We start from the raw sequence: 20,506 nt of genomic DNA on the forward strand, positions 1-20,506 counted from the left end.
AATACCGTTCCATTAACTTAATAAAACAGGACAGGGCTTGGGAATGAAGATTAAAACTTCCATAGGGTCCTGGTCTTGCAAATGCTGGGACTGGGGCTGCCACAGCTTCGCGCAGCATCCTTGTTAAACGCCACTGGATTACACAGCGACGATTATTTCGATGTCACGTTAAGCGACCACGTACCGCTACAGATTACAAAACGAGCTTTATTAGCGCCACTGTGTTTTCCATTGTGTTTTTAATTGCGATATTCTGACGCTCAAAGTGTAAACGACATTTTATCGCGTTAGCGATGCTAATGATGTAAAAGGTATAGAGGCGTTTTACAGCATTAATGACCGTCAGAGTTCTGGTAGCTTGGGAAAAAAACCTCATTTTCTTTTCATTCCAGCTCATCGCAAGCCCTTGCTCTGTTCCCTTCCTGAAGTAATATAGTAGTTCGCAAGAACAGCCAGGTAGTTGAAGCAGAAGGTGACGAACGGCTATTTTCTGGCTGAATACGACCGGTTTGGTCAGGCAAAAGGAAATAAGACCAAAGAAACCAACGATGAAAAATCAGAGAGAGAAAATCTGGGGCATCCCTATGGAGGCTGCAGCTGCATCCCCAAAAAAAGACGATTAATTCATAAAAGAGATACTCGGCGCTATACAAAGAAGCTGTTCTGGGGCAGCGTGCCGAGATCCCGGCTTTCCCCGGGCAGGATTTGTGCCTTCCTACGACAGGAGATGGAGCAAAGCCAAAACCTCGGTGAAGCCACCTCCCCAGGTCCCCACTCCACAACCGTCGGAGCCTCCCAACGGCATTAATTCGTCATACTCGATGCGATGCCACGTGCACTGATCGTACCTTGATGCCTCCTGGGGGAAAACACCGGGGACCTTCCCTACAGCGCTAAAATATCCTTTAATTTAGGGCATGGATGAGGCAGAGGGGAGAAAAAGATGCATGAAACTGTTACTGGGGGAGCGAGGGCTGCTTCTAGTCGGGTATTTAAAGCTTCCCTAGGCTCAGAAATACGGAGCTTTAGCTCGACTTGACTCTCAACCTTACATAACGTTCATTGTCTGAATAAAATCCCTCTTGATTTTTTAAAGCTGGTTGGAAATGAATTGACCGCAGTCTCCGCTGGGCTGCCCGGCTGCCCCAGCTTGCATCACTCGTTAGCGATGTGTCCACCTCCAGCACTGGATTTAACGAGTGCGCCCAGGTTTGAGAATCCCACTTTTATTGTGTTAGGGAAAAACCCGCGTGCCCCGTGGGCTAAGAAAATATATTTTCCTTTGGTGAAATAAATGAAAATATGAGGAACCCTGTTGTGGTCTGTTCACAAGACAAAACCACTTCAAAAGTGCTGCTAAAGGTTAAGGAAAAAAAAGTTATTTCGGCCAGGATTTTTATGTTTTTAAATACCTATTTTGCTTTTCCGTGGAGCCTGAACACAACGCAGCAAACACATGCAGTTCAAAGTGTCTGCAAATACTCTCACGTATGCCGTGATGAGAGGCATTAAGTCTGTAAATACGCCATTTTAAATTGTTCTTCTTTACATACCTGTTTGCTATGGACCAGAAGCCCCCAAATCTAGCGTGTTTTTAACCAAATGCAAAGACACACGGCAGCAGCTCACCGTTTGGGGTGGGGAGGGATGCGGAAGGAGCCGGCTGGGATAATAAAGCCTATATAATGCTATTTACTCGCCGTCCAGCGGCAGGGATGATTTTGCCTCTTACTGCCTCGCACGGGAAGGAGCAGACCATGAGGGCAGCTTCTGCAGATCCAAAAGCACCCACCAGCGACAGGTTTTCTCTATTTATTTTCTTTCTCCTCCTTCACCCCCCCCCCCCAAAAAAGCTCCTTCTCAGACACACCACAGAGCAGCACGTTCAGAAAATCACCCCACGTCTGGCCCGAGCGGTGCTCCCATCAGCAGGAGAGGTGGTGTGACGAGGAGCCACCAAGCCATGAGATGACGGACGAACCAACCAGGACAGCTAAGGGACAACGGAGCAGGCAAGTGGGGGGAAGAGCTAAGCTAGACGAGCCAAAGATTTGTCCCATTAAATAGCAGGGTGTGCAATGGGAAACTACTGGAAAAGAGGGTCAACGGGAATAGGAGGAGGTCAGGGGCCACCTTGAGTAAGTGGACTTGGCAAACACAGCACTGCCCGCTCCTGCCACCCGTTGCTCTAGGTTCACCATGACATTGAAAGCGTAGCTGCTGAAGCTAAGAAATAGAGCGATTTCAAGTCAACAGAGATAATCGAGTCTAAGCTTCGAGGTCAAAGATGGTTGAACGTGCAAGGGGTAAGAAAGCATCTGCCCTCCCTAGGCAGGAGAAAGCATCTTCCTCTGAAAGACCCGGCTGTGACCACAGGGACAGGAGGCACTGCAGGGGGAAAACGGGTGAACCCATGGCAGGATCTGTCCCATCAAATCGGATTGCCCTACCGAAGGTCCAGGCGCCTCAAAATACAAAATAATTACGAACCGGGGAGCAAACTACGTCTTGCTGGAGAGCAGCTACGGATCTACCCAACGGGCTGCAGAGCCGCCAGCATCAGTCTGGTGAAGATGGAGGCAGCCAAGCCTTTGAACCAGCAACAAACGGAGGAATATGTCAAAATTGCTCCATGAAAACCAGATGGTGGTCAAACCAGACGCAAGCCAGGGGGAACTCTGAAGAAAAGCCTATTTTATTTTTGGAAACGGAAGCTGCTGGCTTTGAGCGTGCATAACTGCTAAATCAATGCAACCGCCGCTAACAGAGTCCAAATGGCTCTCTACCTTCCAGAACAATTTTTAATGAGTTGCACAGAAAATTAAACACAGAAAGAAAAGTGATACAAGTCTGTTACAAAGAAAAGAAAAAAAAACCACCCCAGGACTGAGGCTGCCCAGCTGCAGACACAAACCATCCTTGGCTTGGGAGAGGCGAGAGAGCTGCAGGGCGGTCTCAAGACTCAAAGGATGCAGCAGTAGGAAAGGAAGAGCACGCTTAACGGAACTCTCCAGGAATCTGTCCCTTAGCTGCCAATTATTTCTGATTTAATAGGACTAAACTGGAGAAGACCAATGGACACCAACGATGGGCATAGGGAAACAGCAGCGTGACTGGGTAGAGGCTCGTCTTGTTCATGCCAACGCAAGCACAGCAGGCAAAGGGGCGACCAAAAAAAACATGCCAACCCAACCGCACACCCACGCTTCAAAACCTCTGTCACCCAACTGGGGATCTGGCGTGTTTCTCCTGGAGCTGAGGGGATAAATCCCACGCCTGGACGTAGAGCTGGAAAGCCACCTGCAGCCCTCTGGAGCTCGCAGCGTTTGGCAGGGCTTATGCGCTCAAAGCCAAGACGACCCGCAGACCGTGTTGTCTCACCTAACTCTGCTCTGGAGTACTCTGAACTTATGTTGTCGATTTGTTGAAGAAACACCACGCAACCGAATCCGTCCCCTACCAGGCCGGATACCCAATGCTCCACCAGCCAGGGCTGGATCTCCTCTTCCTTGCTTTCCTCCCTCCTGCGATGCTCCTTTCCTCTCTTCCCTCTGCAGCTCCCCATCCCCTCTGCACGAGCGTGAAGCTCCAGCACAATGCCAAGGGATGGAGGAGAGCAAGAGACAGGACTAATGCCACGACATCCCTGCTTGAAGGGCCAAAAGAACCCACCACAAACAACAGCCTGGCCACTCCCCAGTGCCTATTGTTTTCGCAAACTATTTTTTGCTGTAAGTTATAACAAATTATAAGCCTCCTAATTAAAGCATGCGATGTGCGCGCCGGGGCGAGAGCCAGTCGCTCCAGGGCGGCTTGTCTGGGAACAGGCCAGGCAAGAGAAGCTTCGCAGGGCTGTCCTATCAAGATATATCAGACGTGATTTGGAAAGACTGTCTCAGGGGAAGACGAAAGCTCAGTTTCCCTGGGTCACTGACTCTGCTATCCCTGTTCAGGCTGATAATTAAGCTCACGGAACGGGTGTTTTCATTGCAGAAGAGAAAGTACGCCTTGGCCGAAGTTGGGGTAACACCTGAGCCTTGAACTCCAAGTCACTGCTAAATACTTGTGAGGCCAGAAGCGTCCAACTAAAACCTTTTAAACCCAAGACACTTGGCTCTTTCAAAAGGTTCTTCTTAAACAAAAAGATCTTCTCCAACTCATAAGGGCAAGATCCTCACAGCTACAACTCCTACCTGCCCCCTCCCCAGAAGGTGAGAGCATCATCTGCCCGCCCAAGGGTGGATGAAGATGCCAAAAGCTCAGTCCCACCTGCAGCAGAGCGGTGCCCAAACCACGCTAGCATGGTGGGACGTTCTGCAGCAGCCAGCGCTGCCATGCCGGTTGCGTTCACATGGCATTAAGTCAGTTGGCAGAGCACTGACTAATGTGCTTGTTCGCTACGGGACAGATTTTAGACACGTAACGGGTCACCACAAGAAGCCTACAGCTTGGGTAGTGGAGCTGCAGGACCTCAAGGCCCTGCTTTGGCGTAAACGGCGAGGAAATCCCAACAGCCAGACCACCCTGAAACACCAACGCTATTAAAGCACACGCTACGCTTGAAGCCAAACGTGCTCTCCTGCCCCTCAGCCTTAGCTACTGAAACGTAAGCCATCAATAGGACATTGAGAAAAGCTTGCCATGCTTGGCGGTGCTGACCCTACTGCTTGTTCCTGTGATGCCAAGAGGGTAGAGTACCAGGTCTGTCGGCCATCACATTGCATGTCGCCTCCATCATGGGTTTGGCTGTATGGATCAGTCCACGGAGCCTTACCTGAGCACAATCCTCCGGCTGGAGCGGGCTAAGATGCCTGGAAGAACCACATTGAACCACCACCTGCACCCTGCTGGGTGTCCACCAACCAGCCTTTGCCACTCAGAGTGAGTTTTCAGCATGGGAGAAGATATGCACCGCTTCCTCGGAGAGCAGGAACGGCGTGCACAAGCCCAGGCTGAAAACTTACCCTGCTGGGGAGTGTGAGTGTGTGTTGCGATGGGTATGTAGCAGTGGCCAACACTCCTCGCGGGTTAAGGAGTCGGAGTGTACGAGCCCTGTAAGCCAAGGACTTACAAGTCCTGTGTATAGAGGTATAGAAAAAGATAGCTCACTTAATCCTTTCATGCCAGGAGTTGGGATTTTCCCGGAGCGACGTCCATTGCCGGCAATGGACGCACCAAAATAACGTCGGCATCAATGAGTTAACCACCTCTGTCCTCTTTTCACCTATTATATTGCTCATGCATCATCCAGCTTCCCAACCATCTTCCCGTTTCTTCACCGTATGCACGCTATGTCCTCTCCCTTCTTCAGCACGGAGTTGAAAATGGAGTTGAGAAAAGGAGACACATGGTCAGCTCCTTGCTGCCCTGAGAAGCTAGATGGAAATGGTTGAAATTACAAGGGGGTCATCAGCAAGACTGGAGAGGACATAGCTTAAGTTACGAGGTTTCAGCCCCTCCCGCCCCCCCATCCAATGCCAGTTATTGCAGATGTTCCACCACTCAAAACAAAACCAGCTTTTAAAAAGCTTGGACGTGCTGGAAAAGGCACCCGGCTCTCTTGCCGCTGGCGCGACCGGGTCTTCCAAGGTGACTATCCATCCCCCTTCCATCTAAAGCATTGCCCTGCCAGCTTAGTCTTTTCTTTTAGACATTGGCCACCTCTGGGCTGTCCTACGGTGGCATCTTAACAGGTGAGAGTCAGACAGAAGCAGTTAACTCTTAGTGCCATGATAAAGTCCAGGACAGAATTCATCCCCAGGTCACAGTTTCCCCACAAATGCTTTACAGAAGAAAAATGAGTTTTCCCAGACCCATGGCATGATTCTCCTTTTTGGGGTCAGATTTGCTGGGATTATTACAAAGCTAGGACCTGTGAGATGTACCCCCATCCTTACGACCAGAAACGAGGGCTGCATCAGGCTATTAGCATCCTTGCAAAGACACGAGGTTAATTAGTAAGTACACTAGAACACGGATAGGATGTGAATCCACATCTTAAACCACAACAGTGACGGGTCGTGACTCCACAGCCTGACCACGGGCTTCAGCAAAGGTCTCTAGATACCCAAGGCTGAGCTCCTCCAAGCTCAAAAGAAAACACAAGCCTTGGTGACAAAATGACACCGTCAGATCAAATTTGGTCTCAGACCGACATTCCGGAGGAGTCACTCGTTTTGTGAAACTTTGCACTTTTCATTAGCGGTGTTCAACATTTTTGCCGTGCTGTTTCAAGTTCAAACACCGCAGCACGTGATCCTGGCAGTGGACACGTACTGTTGCAAACAGAAAACTGAGTCTGGGTAGTCCAAAGCAAGTCCATCTCCAAAGCAGTGTAGGACTAAGACTTGGCTTAGCTTTCAGTTTAAACAATCCCAGGTATTAGCAATGGATAGAAAAGGACTTTGTTTCAATTTAACCATAAATTCAACCCGACTGTGTCGCTTCAATAAAGAAAACCGTGAGGCCCGTACAAATTTCAACAGTCTGCAAATTAAAATCTAGCAAACGATGTAGCACAGATCCATTTGGTAAAAAGGGGAAGGGAAAAAAAAAGAAACACAAGCTAACTTCTCTATAGAAACATATTTTAGTTGTTTGTACCGTAAAGTCTCACCTCTTCTCCCACTAAGATTTATGGCACAAATGCTTATGCTCAAATTCTGCAAGTGTTCAAGAGTATCTGATTCTTCTGAAAAATTCAGAGGTTAAGGTAAGATTTCGCTTAAGTCTTATGTAAATCTCTAGATACGTTTTATAAATGCTGATGTTGGTAGCTACAGTTGCTGAACGGTACAAGGAAAAGTTCACGGACTCAAAGCTTGCTGCGGTCTCCTCCATCTGCGCGTGGCACTGCAGTGTGCGTATCACCCATTTTTTTTTATTAGCCTCTTCTAAATCATTATTCATTATCAAATTCAATGGGTAGATCAACTCTTGAGCGATACGATGCATCGTAAAACGTAAATTTGCTTAAAAACTACTTCCAGTAATTAAAACTGGGCAGACGCTTGATTAAGAGAAGGGCAGAAGACCCTCCACGACCTTTTCCACCAAGCCCACACCATGCCAGAAGCACGGCAGCGCCTTCAATTCCTTCGCTGGATCCCCAGCAAATGCTGCTTTTACGCTTATTAAAGTGTAAAGGCAACTTAAAGGCTCCCACCCCTCTTGCTCTCAAATATGATGTAAGGAGTAGAATATAAGGAATATAATCCTACAGAAACAGCAGATGGGCGAGGAGTTTCCAAATACCTAAAGAAACCCCAGGAAACGCCTAAAGCGTTGAGTGGCGAGTTACTGGAACATCATCCTGTGTCTCATCAAAAAAAGCCGCCGGCCGAAGATCGAGCGGCCAAGTTGGCCACCTACGCTGCGTGGGGACAGGGGCCTGATTCTGGAGGAGAGAAGGCAGCCCGCAGCCACCAAGCCCTTCTCTTAAAGAGGCTACCTGCTCAAGAAAGACCTTGATGGGAATGAAACCGTGAGCAGCTGCACACGCTAGCCGTCTTTAAAGGCTCAATTAACACCCGCAAATCTGAGTATCTACCTGATCTAAACACCAACTGCAAACACACAGAGGTTAACCCAGCATTCCTATTATCGAGAGGACGCAACACGGCCAACAGACCGGTTTCTGGAGGCTATATGTTGCAGATGAAAAGCAGATGTTGACAGGACAGGAAACACTGGCGATGTTGTGATAATTGAATTTAGGAGTAGACAGTCCGTCAATGTATTTCAACGTTGATGGATACTGGGCCACTTCAACCAAAAATGTTTGTGGCGCTGTCGCTAGCCTCTTTTTCTGATTGGTTGAGAAGGGAATCTCAATCCCTTAGAGCTGCCCTCCCCCTGAACAGCCTAAAAAACATAACTGGATGACTAAGGTGTCTTTGTGGCACCCAAACTGAATTATCTCCCGTTTTCAGTGTGCAACGCACCGACGCCTGGAAATCTACGGTAAGTCACGTACAGGGCAGTTTGCAATGAAAGGATATATACAGAAAGCCCTAAGCGTAGAAAAGGCAATCTTAGTTGTCTAACATTTACCAACAGGACAACAACTTAGCCCCATTTGTACTGAACCGCAAACAACTCTGCATTTTCCTGAGCAAGAGCAGAGGTGGTGTAGCTGCAGGTAGGTGCCTCTTACCTTGAGCTCCTTCCAGCTGTCGAGCAGCCTGGTAGCCAAATCGCTCACATCCACAATTTTGTCTGTTTGTTCTTGGCTTCTCTCGCTCTCAACGTCGGATACGCCTTCCTCTTCGTCTTGAGATGGCGTTTCCATCGTAATGGGCTCTTCCAGCTTCGCACCGTTGCTCTCTTTGACCTCTGCTTCAGGCTCAGCCTCCAGCTCCGCAGCTTGGGGTTTGCTGCTCTCCACCGGCGCATCAACGGCAGCTTTGATCTCCTGCTGCTGCTGCTGCTCCTCTGACACCTCCATTGGGGCACCCTCCAGCTGGTCCAGGTCCTCTTTGCCCTCCTTCCCTTCCAGCTCGCTGGTTGTATCCGAGATGGCACTGTCCATGCTGTTTTCACTTATAATTTTCAGCCTTCGAAACACCAGCTTCTTAGGGGTGTCCGTGTCACCTTCCGCGCTCTGCTTGGTGGAAAGATCTGGCGTGTTGAGCGGCGTGTGAGCCCGTGAGGTGTTCTCGCTCGAGTAGCCATCCCCTTCGCTGAGCTGCGGGACAGCAGTCTTGGTCTGAGCCCAGCGCTGAATAATGGGAAGCACTTTGCTCTCCTCCAGCATGTTCTTGGTAGGTATAGGCAGGAGCTCTAGTGTCTTCATAATCTAATCGCAAAGACAAAAATCACATTGTTAGAGCCATTAGAACTTAAAGCCGTCTCCAACCTGGAACAATTTCTTTTTCTCAACAAGAGGTAACTCTGAAATATCAATATGACGGCGACAGGTCATGGGTCGGAGATAGCGGCATCCCTTCTCAAAGCTGAACTGCAGCGGTGAACTTCTGCTGAGAGCAAACAAACCCTGAGTGGGTGGAAAACAGGGAGCACAAGTATTCAGCAATTAAACTAATTTAGCAATTAGTTGCAATTAGACTGATTTCGAAGAGCTCAGACGCTTATGGCTGGCCGTACCCATTCCTAGGGCAATCAATGCCACAATTCAGCAGTTAGATACGTTACGTGAAAGAAAACCTGATCAGAAACGTCAAGATGTATCAGCAGTCAAAACAGAAGAGATCGACCCAAAAAAGTTTGCAAACTAATACCGGGAAAGCTTTTTCCTCGCTTGACAGAGGCACCGCGTGCTGCAGCAGAAGCTGGAGCGTTACCGGCGTCAGCGGGAGGGAGACAGTCTGCTGCTCGAGGAGCTAAACCTTAAGCACAAAGAGATATGGACAACTGGGGAGCTCCAAACCACGAGACAAGGCGAGCATCTCCGATACTGATGGCAGTTCCAGTTGTTTTAATCTTGCCAGAAAATGAGGCTGCCGCTAGCACCGCACACCGTACCACAACACGCTTCCAGCACCCAACACGGCAGTCCCAGGAACAGGTATCCTCCTTTAGACACCGGGAAAACACCCGGAGGGTACCAGGTGATGAAGCCAACACAGTGCCAGAGACCACGGCACAGATGCTACGGTGCTTTCCCCTGGAGACCAGCCAAAAAGTTTGGCCTCAACTGGGTTGTGTCCAAGGCCTGAGATGAGAAACAAGTTATTGAAAAGATCTTCCTACACCGGAGGGTCAGGTGGCTGTAGAGAGCAATGAGGTCTCCCCTCAATGCTACGGTGCTACGGTGCTTTCCCCTGGAGACCAGCCAAAAAGTTTGGCCTCAACTGGGTTGTGTCCAAGGCCTGAGATGAGAAACAAGTTATTGAAAAGATCTTCAAAACCCTTTTACAAAACCTGTCAGTGGGAACGGGGATCACGGGCACAGAAAGAAGCACCAGACGTTAAATGAGCACAACTTTTCCAGGATCCAGTAACTTCTCTCCCAAGATCAGACCCCAAATCCCTGTTTTTGAAGCAAGGGATAGGCAGCCCTTCTACAGGACTTTTCAACTTGTTCACTTTCAAAACCAGCCCTCCAGGAGTGAAGGGCGGAAGGTGATTTTATGGGATTATGCTAATTTCTGCCATGGGCATGTGATGGCCAAAAGACCATTTCTCTTAAAACAATGACAGGGTTTTTTTTAAAAAAAAAAGGGGGGGAAAAGTGAAGTGTGATCTGGCCCCTATCCCAAGCCCCACTTGCAACTCAGTGAAGAATTACCCGGATTTTGAAAGAATATATCCAATCCACAAAACCTCATCAAAGTTGACAGTGTATTGTGACCAGATGCATCGAGAGTGAAGACGAAGCCACCACTACCGCAGCAATTCAGTTTCCCTCTTGAAAGCTTGGGGGGGAGCAGCTCTGGGTTTGAGATCAATGAGGTTGAGTGCCTGAATCTATTCCAGGGGAAAACCAGAGTCTAACCCGACCACTGATTTCTCCAAAGCTAGAGGTCAAAGATGAGTCGGAGGCGAGCTACCTAGCAGCTCTGCAATGCCATGGCACCTGTACAGCAGGGAGCAAGAGGCAGGCACCACATGTACAAAAATCCAGACTTGAGACTCCCTCGGAGCAACGGCTTCAACATTGATAAAGTGGGATGGATCCTACCTACCCCAAAAGAAGAAAATACTGCAGTCCCAAAGGGGAATAGCTCAGCTCCCTCCTAAGAGCAGTTACTGCAACAGATTAACTCAGTCCCAGTAGATTTGGTCTCAAAAGATCTTTTTGTAGCCTCGTGAGCAGCGCCTCCCCATACAGCAACACGGGGGCGACGCACCACGGCGAGAGGAACGTTGACTCAGCAGCTGTCAAGTAGTTCTGCTTTGGCTGCAAGTACTGAAAAGCCCTATCGCATCAGCAGGAGAGAAAACTTGAGGCACCCGCTGAATCCGTACCTCGTACACAGCGTACGTGGCCCATCAGCAACAACATGCTCTGCACCGCACAAGGCTGATGAAGTATGGGCAGGTCTACTCAAACCCTACAAGTCAGCAAGCTCTAACTTAACATCAGAGACCCCTAACCCGACGGCACTGAAGTCTTCCAGGTATTTACAGCCAAAACTTTGTCTAAGGAAGGATGGATGAGGACTAGGCGGTGGAAGCGGTGGCCTTCCCATAGGACACGTTGCTGAGCGGACAGACCTGCTGTCCCTCTCACCACCAGTGACACAGGCGCTTTGAGAGAAGCGCAGAAACCGTCTTATTAGGCCTGATATCGAGCTGGGCTCCAAAAACCTTCAGGTATCCTCATCCCACCCTGTGGGGATAGGATTTTTAACTATGGACATTACTGAATTCAGTTTTAATGAGCAGGTACTGTACCCGTGAGAAAGCACGCAGGCAGAAGATAAGGAAGAAAGGAATGAGCTGCTGAAAAGGAATAAACAAGATAAGGACCATGAAGTCATGCTGCATGGTCAGGAAGAGCAGACCTATCCGCTGGAGCAGAGATGCGCGTGAACACAAGGCTGTAACCTACCTGCAGGCTGTGGATAGCGCGCGGACACTTCTGCTTCCTATAAATTACCCTAATATAGAGCAATAAAGGTCTTTGGTTGCTGCTTGCCAGAGTCCGTGCCGTTAATCCCCGCACCACCCCAAGAGCTGAAGGCTCACAGAAGTACACGTGGGCAGCTCTTCATCTTCCGATACCAACAGCGCCCATTTCTCAGAGGGAACACACGAACGCAGGGTGTCAAAGAGGAGAAAGGCATGGGTAGGACACGACTCATTCAGAAATGCTAAATACCAGCTTGGACAAAAACCGTGCTGAGCTAAGGAAGCAGGGCTGGGCAGGATTGTCACCGCTTCTGAAAAACAAAGGAGAAGTCAGCAGGAGAAGAGGTGCCCTGAGCTCTAGAGCTCACGTGGCTTCTGCTTTCTTGCTCGGGATGCAGGACCGCGTGCGCCTCTCCAAACTGCACAGCAGCCTTCTTGTAGAAGCGTCTTTAATGAAGGAACTTCCAGATGTCTTCTTGCATGCAATGCCGAAGCGCATATAGAAAACAGAAATATGCAAGTTCCACTTCAGACCGTCAATACCTCCAATTCCCTGTACGGGTCAGTACGGAATAAACAGCGACGGCAACGATCTTTATTTAAGTCTGGCTCATGTCACAAACTCAGAAATCTAAGAAAAACCACAAGAGCAAATTCTTTCCATATATTAAGGATTTCCCTTAAAGCAGAAGTTTTAGGCTGTAGTTTTAAGGATACCTGCAGTTTGTTTTCAGGAACACTTGGCATATAATATGTGTATTTAAAGAAAAAGAAAAAGAAAATCATCGTGCTTCTGAGCGATTAGCAGTGCTGCTAGGAAAGCTTCAAACCCGAGGGAATTACTGACCTCCAGCTGCAACTTCAGGTTGTTAGCGGTGCTTCCTCTCCCATCACCCAGCTCCGTCATCCAAATCCAGAGGAGAGATAAGCCGTGACACTCCAGGAAGGACTTCAGGCAGGACTGCGAGTGCGTGTTCTGGATGAGCCAAAGGTAGAGAGAGTCCGTGGGAATGGTCAGAGACTTACAGGCAAAAAACCCTTTGATTTCCGCAGGCTAACATGGCTAACTGCTCAACTGGGCTTATGGTGCCTGTCAAAGCCATTGCAGAAGCCAGAACTAGGCACCCGCCGAGATCAGCGCACGTCTGACGTTAATTTAAGCGGCCGTAACTGCCGGGTTTGGAGCAATAACGCATGCAGCAGAACCGTTACAGCCGCTACCTGGTGGGCAGCTCGTATCGGGGAATAAACCTTAACGATAATGGATTGGACAGGCAACTGGCTGCAACTCACCTGCACGCAGTCAGAGGTGAAAACGCAGGATAATCTTGGAGGTAAGACAGTTGTGATTTTAAGCCGACAAACTACTCATTTACAGTCTAAATCCCTTACGTACACCTTGCTTCTAGAAACGGGCATTTTGCATCGCCACCCAAGTTCTACCGAAGGCAAAGCGAGCAAAGGGTGGAGATTACACGCCATCTATAACCCAAGCAGAACCGCGCGGCTGGCGCTCGGGATGCTGGCACGAGCGCGAGACCCTTCTCCCGCCTTCCCCCTCCTCCTCTAACGAGGGCTCCAAGGACACTGCTTTAACAGGACGTGGTTTCCTCCCCTTCAGCTGGGACCTCCTCACCTGTATGAGTTTGAGGCAGGTGAGCTTCTGCTCCAGAGTTTCAATCCGCACCATCAGCCGGGATAAGCTGAGAACTTGGTTCTTATCGGAGAGACCCTCCCCGTTCTCCAGCAGCGCTTCCAGCTCCCCGTCCACCTACCACGGCCAAAGGAAAACAACTGTCAGGTCGTGCCGGCCTCACGCCACCCTACGTGATGGCAGAGACAATCCGTTCCCTTGGCTTTGAGAGCCAGGAAAAGCCTCCCCCGAGCAATGTGCCCATCGGGAAAAGAAGCCTGGCTTGAATTCGACTCAGCGTGGCTGGGTTTCTTTCATCTGGCCTATTACGGGGTTTTTTTAGACCTTAAATCCCCCGCAAGAGCACGCTGTTCCCACCAGCTCGGTTTATACCGGGGACAGAGGGCAGCCATTCGCAATCCTGGCTGGCACACATGCCCCAGGCAGGAATCCCCCGACTCCGATGTCCATTTCTCCTAACAAACGGCACGTTTTAGATGCATCCATCTAACGCTGCGCGGGGGAAATTCCAGGTGCGTGCACCAAAACACTCCCCGTTGCAAGTTTATCTTTTCACATAGGAAAACAGATGTGCACGAAGAGATTATCTTTAATTGCAGGTAGATTTACTTCTTTAAATACCTAACTGGTATTTATCATCTTTACAACCAGAGGCGCATTCCTTCTCCATGTGGACACCGAAATATCACCGTTCGTAATTTAGCCTGCTGCTCAGCGCCACCAATTAGCATTTTAAAACCACTTATAAACGACTTATAAATGATTTACTGGCTTCCTGACTCTCCGATACAGTAAATAAAAATGAAGCGGGCATTTTCAAAGGTAGCTTCTCCCAAAAGAGCAGGTAACAAATCTTATTTGTAGGAATAGAGACGTGTATCTTCAAGGAGAGAACAATTACATCTCGCAGGAAGCAAAAGGAGGCCGCCCCGTTTCTTGCAGCATTCCGCACCCAGGAGACACTCCTTTTGACTGCTCTGCTCAGAGTTCTCTGCAGTTTCCTACATCTACCACGTGAACCCATCCCTGCAATTCGATGTGGGGAGGAGGTTCACAGATGAGGATTTCATGCGTGAAAAGCTATAAAAAGACTAAAAAAAGTCTGGATTGAAGTTACGTAGTTCATTCACGTCCATCTGCAAACACAACCGTAACTGAAGTCAGCAGAGATATGACACACGTCCATACAAGTCCCTCCTGGAAGCCGACTTGCCTCTAGGCCAAAGCAATTAAGAGATTCAAATTTCACATCCCGGCCTGGAGATGGCAAACATCTGCAGCCTTTCAGCTGTCAGACTCCAGGTAACGTCCCAAACGGTGAAGCCGGTATCGCCCGTCTTTCACCGACGTTTAAAAATCACGCAACACAAACCAAATTTTTAAAACCACGTAGAATTTAGCATGCTTTTTAGTAGCACGCAGTATTGATGACCAGATATTGTACCTGCCAAAGTCCCTCTCTGGTGGGACTTTGTGCTAAGCGACCCAGAGAAAGGAAATATAGATTTAACTAAAGCTCCAAGAAAACACAGGTATTGAGGGCCCCTGTGAAATGAAATGATACAAATACGCCCATGGAAAAGACTGAACCCTGAGATCACCACGAGTCATTGATCGCAGAAGATGACTACAGAGGTGACCTGAAGGCTCACGCAGAGAGGATCAAGCCCAGGGTCAGTCCTTGGTTGCTGCTGCTCTTAGAAATAAATAAAATCGCACATAGGTGGGAGAATCAGACTCACCGAGTCCTTCTTACGGGAGCGCTCCTTTTTCATTTTGCCTCCGGCGGCTCGGATGCTGACCCTGTTCTCTCCTCCCAGGTAACCCCGGCAGTTGGCCGAGCCGCAGAAACATTTCTGAGCCTCTTTGCTGTTGGTGGGCATAAACAACAGAGCAGTTTAATAACAGATCAGCTGCACCCACAGCTAGTTATTTTACCTCACTCTTAAGTGCATCTTCAGAAGAAAGGGACAGGAACTTCTCTGCGCGGCAAGGCCTTTCTGGCCACTGAAAATTCAAACAAAGTCTTTATTTCTTACGTAGCTACCGTGGTCCCACGTCGTCTCCGCTGGAAACCAAAGCCTGCTTCACTGTCAGGCTCTTCGTAGGTCAAGAACCAAGAACCAGAAAGGAAAAGGTGGGGCTGTTGGGTCTGCTAACTTCCTACCCCACATTGCAATCAATATATTGATCTTCCTAATGCATATATAACCAAGATTACATATGCATTAGGAAAAAAAGTCTTGCATTTTATAGCTCAAAACAGAATAAGGAATGGGCTGAGGATTCATGGAAGTAGTAAAATGCAGGTGGAGGATGGTTTTCTGCACGGCTATACAGCAATGCAGAGCAGAAGAGATATATTACATTCAGGCAATATTTCTACAAAGCCTCCGTATTTTCTACTTGACATACTATAAATTTTAAACTATATATGCCACAATTTGGACATGAGGAAAAATGTCTTTACTGGAAGAGTGGTTAAACGTTGGAACAGGCTGCCCAGGGAAGGGATGGAGTCCCCATCCCTGGAGGTATTTAAAAGACGTGTAGATGAGGCGCTGAGGGACATGGTTTAGTGGGCATGGGGGTGTTGGGTCGACGGTTGGACTCGATGATCTTGGAGGTCTTTTCCAACCTTCATGATTCTATGATTCTAATTGCTTGGGAGAATGGGGGTTTTTTTTGGAAATGTACATAATCCACTGGAGGAGCGTGGCTCTGCAGTACTAGCAGTGAGAACCGGGGAAGCTCAACTGCAGGATCTTCTACGAAGCAGAACCTGAGCTCAGGAAGGATGCCCAAGAGATCAGAGCTGGAAAACTCCGGCGAGACAAGACTAGGTTCACTGAACTCAAATAGACGAGGTATCAGAGTGAATCAATATGGCAATGGGTGATGCTCCATCAGAGCGGCCCAAACAGGGCCATAACACAAAACCCTAAGTCTTTTGACTAAGACTTATACTGACAAAAATAAAATTATAGGTGTACAGACTGCATATTACAGTGACTTTCCTCAGCTTTAGAGATATTCCCACGTGCCTAGAAATCAAACAGGCCTTGCTGCAAGAGCAACCAGAAGGGCTGAGGCTACGTTTCCCTTCCTTCCTGCAAGTTTGCACCAGGAACAGAAAACTGCATGACAGCATCTGACGCTTTAGCACAAATAATTTTATAATGCAACTGAAAATTCATTTCCAATTCTCCTGCTTATAGAAAGAGCCGTAGTGTTGCAGAAGGCAGGATCCAGAAGGAAAAGGAAGAGACGCTCCTTAAACAGCTGTATTCAGTAAAAAAAGTTTAGGGATTATAAAATGGATCGACAATCTCGTAATTGCAGGTTGCTTCAAGCCTGTCAGACCCTATTTGTGCTCATCACAATAAAGAGAGTGAAATGCTTTGCCATACACCCAGACAAGCAGTAATATAAAAATATTAGGCTCAGGTTTAGAGAAGGGAGCCAAAGCCCACGCTGGAGCTTGCACACCTGCAGTTCTGGAGTCGGACAGGAAGAGGGAACGTGCTATCTGTCGGGGTTTTACAGCTCCGCAAGTATTTGCAAAGTCGTAAAACAGGGGTGGGTGGGGAAGAAGAGGCATTATTTAAGAGCATTGCGAAGTCTGGAGCTTGGGTAATTAATAATTAGACAGAGGAAAGAAACAGTCAAGATAATTATCTGGGAAATTTCCACTGGGGAGAGATGGTATGAAGCGGAGCAAAAAGGCAATAAAGTGACACAGGAAAAGCCGTATCAAATCAACAGGAAATTCCTCTCCCAATCTCTTGTGTTACAAATGGAAGAAACTTTACCCAGGTAGCTCTTTATAGAGTTGAATTCCAGTTCATTTACAACTGCTCTGTTAGACAAGGCTTTGCAACGGTTTGTTTCGGAGCAGGATTTTTTCATTGCACCAACGCTCGCAAAACCCCCCTTCCAGCAGCTTAGCAGAGAGAGCTGAAACGTACCCGTATCGCTGGAACTGGTAATCAAACGTCAGCTCTGAGCCCGACGGGACTAGTTTGGTGGTGAAAAATCCAACTCTGAGCTGCCCATTCACAGTCCACTAAGGCAAGGAAAAAACAAGATGACAACGGTTATGACAAAAGCCAGGCTCGACTCTGGTTTTGCTTTAAATTAACAAGACTAATCCTTCAAACAGCATCACTGATAAATTTAAAATTCGCTAACTGGGTCGGCAGTGCTTGCCCATTTCAAAGGTAGCTGTTGCCGTTTCACTAAGTTACAACAACAACAAAGAAAAACAAAACAAAGAGACATAAAGATAAAGGAGAAATGCTTTTCACTCTGAGCTTGCTAAGTCGCAAGGCAGTGGAAGTGAGAAGCCAGCAGCTTTGATCCAGCAGTTTACCTTTTGTGTCTCGCAGTTTGGTTCACAGCTGTGGTTCATAAAACGAGAGCAGTTTCCTTTCTGGGTAGCATCGATTATCTGAAAAGAAACAACAAATAGAGCAAAACAGCCTCCCTGCCTCTGCAGCAGGCAGAAATACGAAGCGGTATAGCTACGAACACCGCGCGTTTGAACGCAACCCACGTAGAAGTCATCGCCCTTTCCTTCTCCAGCGATCGACTTTATTTGGTTTGGAGAACGGGTTTTATAATGATATTAAGTGCCCCCCAAGAAGAAGAGCACTAAGCAACTGGCACATGGTTCTTAGTTTTCATTGCAGGTTAATACAGAGTCCTTCAGTTGGGCGGGGATCCCGAATTTTTAATATCTGTTTCTGACCCTCTGATACGTGGTACAATGGCCATGAGGGCTGGGGAAGCCGAACGTCTCTGCCACACGCATGGTACTCGAATAGAACGGCCGTCTCCTGATTGACTGCGTCCTCCCTTTTATAACTGAGAACACTCCCCTGTGCCCCCTTGTGATCACATAACAATCCCAGGGCAGCTACAAATATTGCTTACTTTGGGGGAAAAAAAAGAGGAAAAAAGCACTCGGAGTATTCTTAGCTCATTTACTGTAAAGCTGCCCAGACCCAAAAAGCCTTGACAGAAGAGACAAGCCGAATACGGCATTAAATTTCTATTTATACACTTTGTTCTCAGCAAGGGAGGGCCCGTCGCCCAAGGTAAGCAACGCTGCGCTCTCTGCGTCGCAGCTCCGCGATCCCGTAGAGCTGAAATAGCTGCTAAGCGAAGATAAGTAATTTAGAACTTCTGGTATATAAATATTTCAACGAGAGCAATCCTGCACGTAGGGACTCCACCAGCTGAAAGTGGCCCAATTCAAAGTAGCTCTGCGAGCAAGGGAAGTGAGGAAACGTGGTTTATTGGTACATTTTCTAGACTGGTTTACTTGGGCATCCAAGAACATTGAGTTTGGCTTGAAACATCTCCCGGAGCTGGGACACAGAGGGGGTTTCTCTCCCACAGAGGTTTGCTCGTGTGGAAGGGATGGGCCATACTCCATCCTTCCCCTTGGGAGGACAATTTCTCCTCTCCAAGGACACTGGGATAGAGTTACGCTACCAGACTGCTGTTAAACCAGGTCGAAACTGAGCAATCAGATAAAAAAAACCATAAGGTATGACAACACAATGCCAGCCAAAGTTTCCTTTCCTTAGGAAAACATTTCTGATAGATTCAGGACGTCGCTTAGTGGGTTCACAGGGAGTCGGCGCTGTACGTAACCAGGGCTAAGCCCAACCAGGCTCCCCCGAAGCCAAGCACAGCAATCACACTGCTCACCTCGTCATTCTTCAGGGCCATGAAATAATAGTGAATGTTCTTGTTCCGGGCATATTCCTTCACACGAGCCTTGAACTCTTTGTGATCCAGCACTTCTCCGCAGTACTCCAAGACAAAAGTGTTGCTGCAAAGCCCAAGAGGAAAAAACCATCACTCCACTTAGCCGCAAGCAAGAAACACCAAGGAACAGAAAATAACTGCTGCTGAGACGGGCTCTCTGAATAAAACTTGCAGCCTGGCCATCCTGGTGGTGTAGCTATGAGTATGATACGCCTTAATCTCAGGCATTTCTGGTTAATTTATTTTTTTACGCTATCACGTGGGTAGGTATATCACAGCGAAAAGCCCAGCCACAAGAATAAAGCTCCCCTTCGAGCAGAGTTTATTCTGTAAAAGAACAAGACCTTGTGGGCAACGTGAAGAGGAAAATAAGGAGTATTAAGAGAAGGTGCTGGCAGGTGGTTTTCCTCAGTTGAAACGGAACGCCTGTCTGCACCTTGCTGGTCTGGTGGGTGAAATGAAGGGTCAATAAAATATCCTTTTTAACCAAAGGAAAGGTGAGTTTAAAAGCAGAGATGGAAGAAAACAACTAGTTACCCCCACACTGAGACACAAACCCCACAGATTGCATTCTGCAGCACAGCCAGGCTTTAAAACCTCCGGTCTACCAAGACGCATCATGAAACAACTTTTCTTGATATCTGTCCTAAGTTTTCCCTTGCTTAATGTCATCCCGAACCCTTCAACTCTCTCCTTGTGCTTAACCGGGAGAGCACCAGGAAAGCAAAAGCTCCTGCCCAGCTCCACCTGGACCAAGCATTCAGTGTTTTGGGCAGGTATCACTCACCCCATTTCCTTCCCATCATTAATCCCAGCCCCTCGCACAGCACCGTGGTGGCCTTCCAGCCCACACGTACAGACTGTGCCCATCTTCCCCCACCTCCGTGTCCACCCAGAAAAAGGCTCTGGTACACTAACCCGCTCCTTCAGCTCATAAGTCAGCCGTAGCTTTCTCCTAGATACCACCTCAGCCTGCAGACACCAACATGAAGGTGTCAGCAATGGTCTTCTCATGACCTGCTGCTTAGTTGGGTTAGCTCCCCTCAAAGTCCCGACCGCAAAACTCCAAGCCTGGGAAACGGGGCGCAGCGGCAGGACAGCGAGGAGAGCCGAGCTCGAAATACCTTTGAACAAAGCCCCATCAGGCGGGACGGGTCATCTCCTGGGTGTATAACCGCTCCACCCTTCGCTGGGTTTGTGACAGTCCACAGACTGTCTTCTGGTGGGATGACTACCAAGAGAAGGTTGTCTTCTCCCAAGACAAGCTTTAGTTCCTCAGCAACGTTCTGCCAGTCTGCAAATCTCCCTCCAAACGACAGCTTTTCAGAATAGCACACACACAAACAAAAGCAATATTCCGGCCAGCCCCAGACTTAAATCGCCGTATCAAGCGTTGAGGAACCACATCCAAATCCCTTGACACGCACAGGCCAATTGCAGCAGATACTTTTGCGGCCCTTGTCGGTTTATTTACCCTCTTACCCAAGGCGCTCTTCACATGGTTAGCTCATTCCCATCTTTTTCAACTTTCCTGATCCT

The 20,506-nt window shown here is 48.3% G+C and overlaps 1 protein-coding gene across 1 annotated transcript in view; it reads right to left on the minus strand.

Moving 5' to 3' along the window:
• SETD2 (SET domain containing 2) overlaps nt 1–20,506 on the minus strand; it is a gene marked incomplete at its 3' end in the record, with an annotated part of 48,265 nt that overhangs the window by 13,268 nt on the left and 14,491 nt on the right. Inside the window, exons 8-14 of the mRNA XM_009323831.1 lie at nt 18,908–19,031; nt 17,562–17,639; nt 17,158–17,255; nt 14,932–15,058; nt 13,172–13,306; nt 12,383–12,511; nt 8,156–8,797 (exon numbers count right to left, since the gene is read on the minus strand). Coding sequence (XP_009322106.1) covers nt 8,156–8,797; nt 12,383–12,511; nt 13,172–13,306; nt 14,932–15,058; nt 17,158–17,255; nt 17,562–17,639; nt 18,908–19,031 — 1,333 coding nt within the window. The remainder of the gene's footprint in view (nt 1–8,155; nt 8,798–12,382; nt 12,512–13,171; nt 13,307–14,931; nt 15,059–17,157; nt 17,256–17,561; nt 17,640–18,907; nt 19,032–20,506) is intronic.

Source organism: Pygoscelis adeliae, unplaced genomic scaffold (genome assembly GCF_000699105.1).
Source record: "Pygoscelis adeliae isolate BGI_AS28 unplaced genomic scaffold, ASM69910v1 Scaffold455, whole genome shotgun sequence".
In the NCBI taxonomy this organism is placed as follows: Eukaryota; Metazoa; Chordata; class Aves; order Sphenisciformes; family Spheniscidae; genus Pygoscelis; species Pygoscelis adeliae.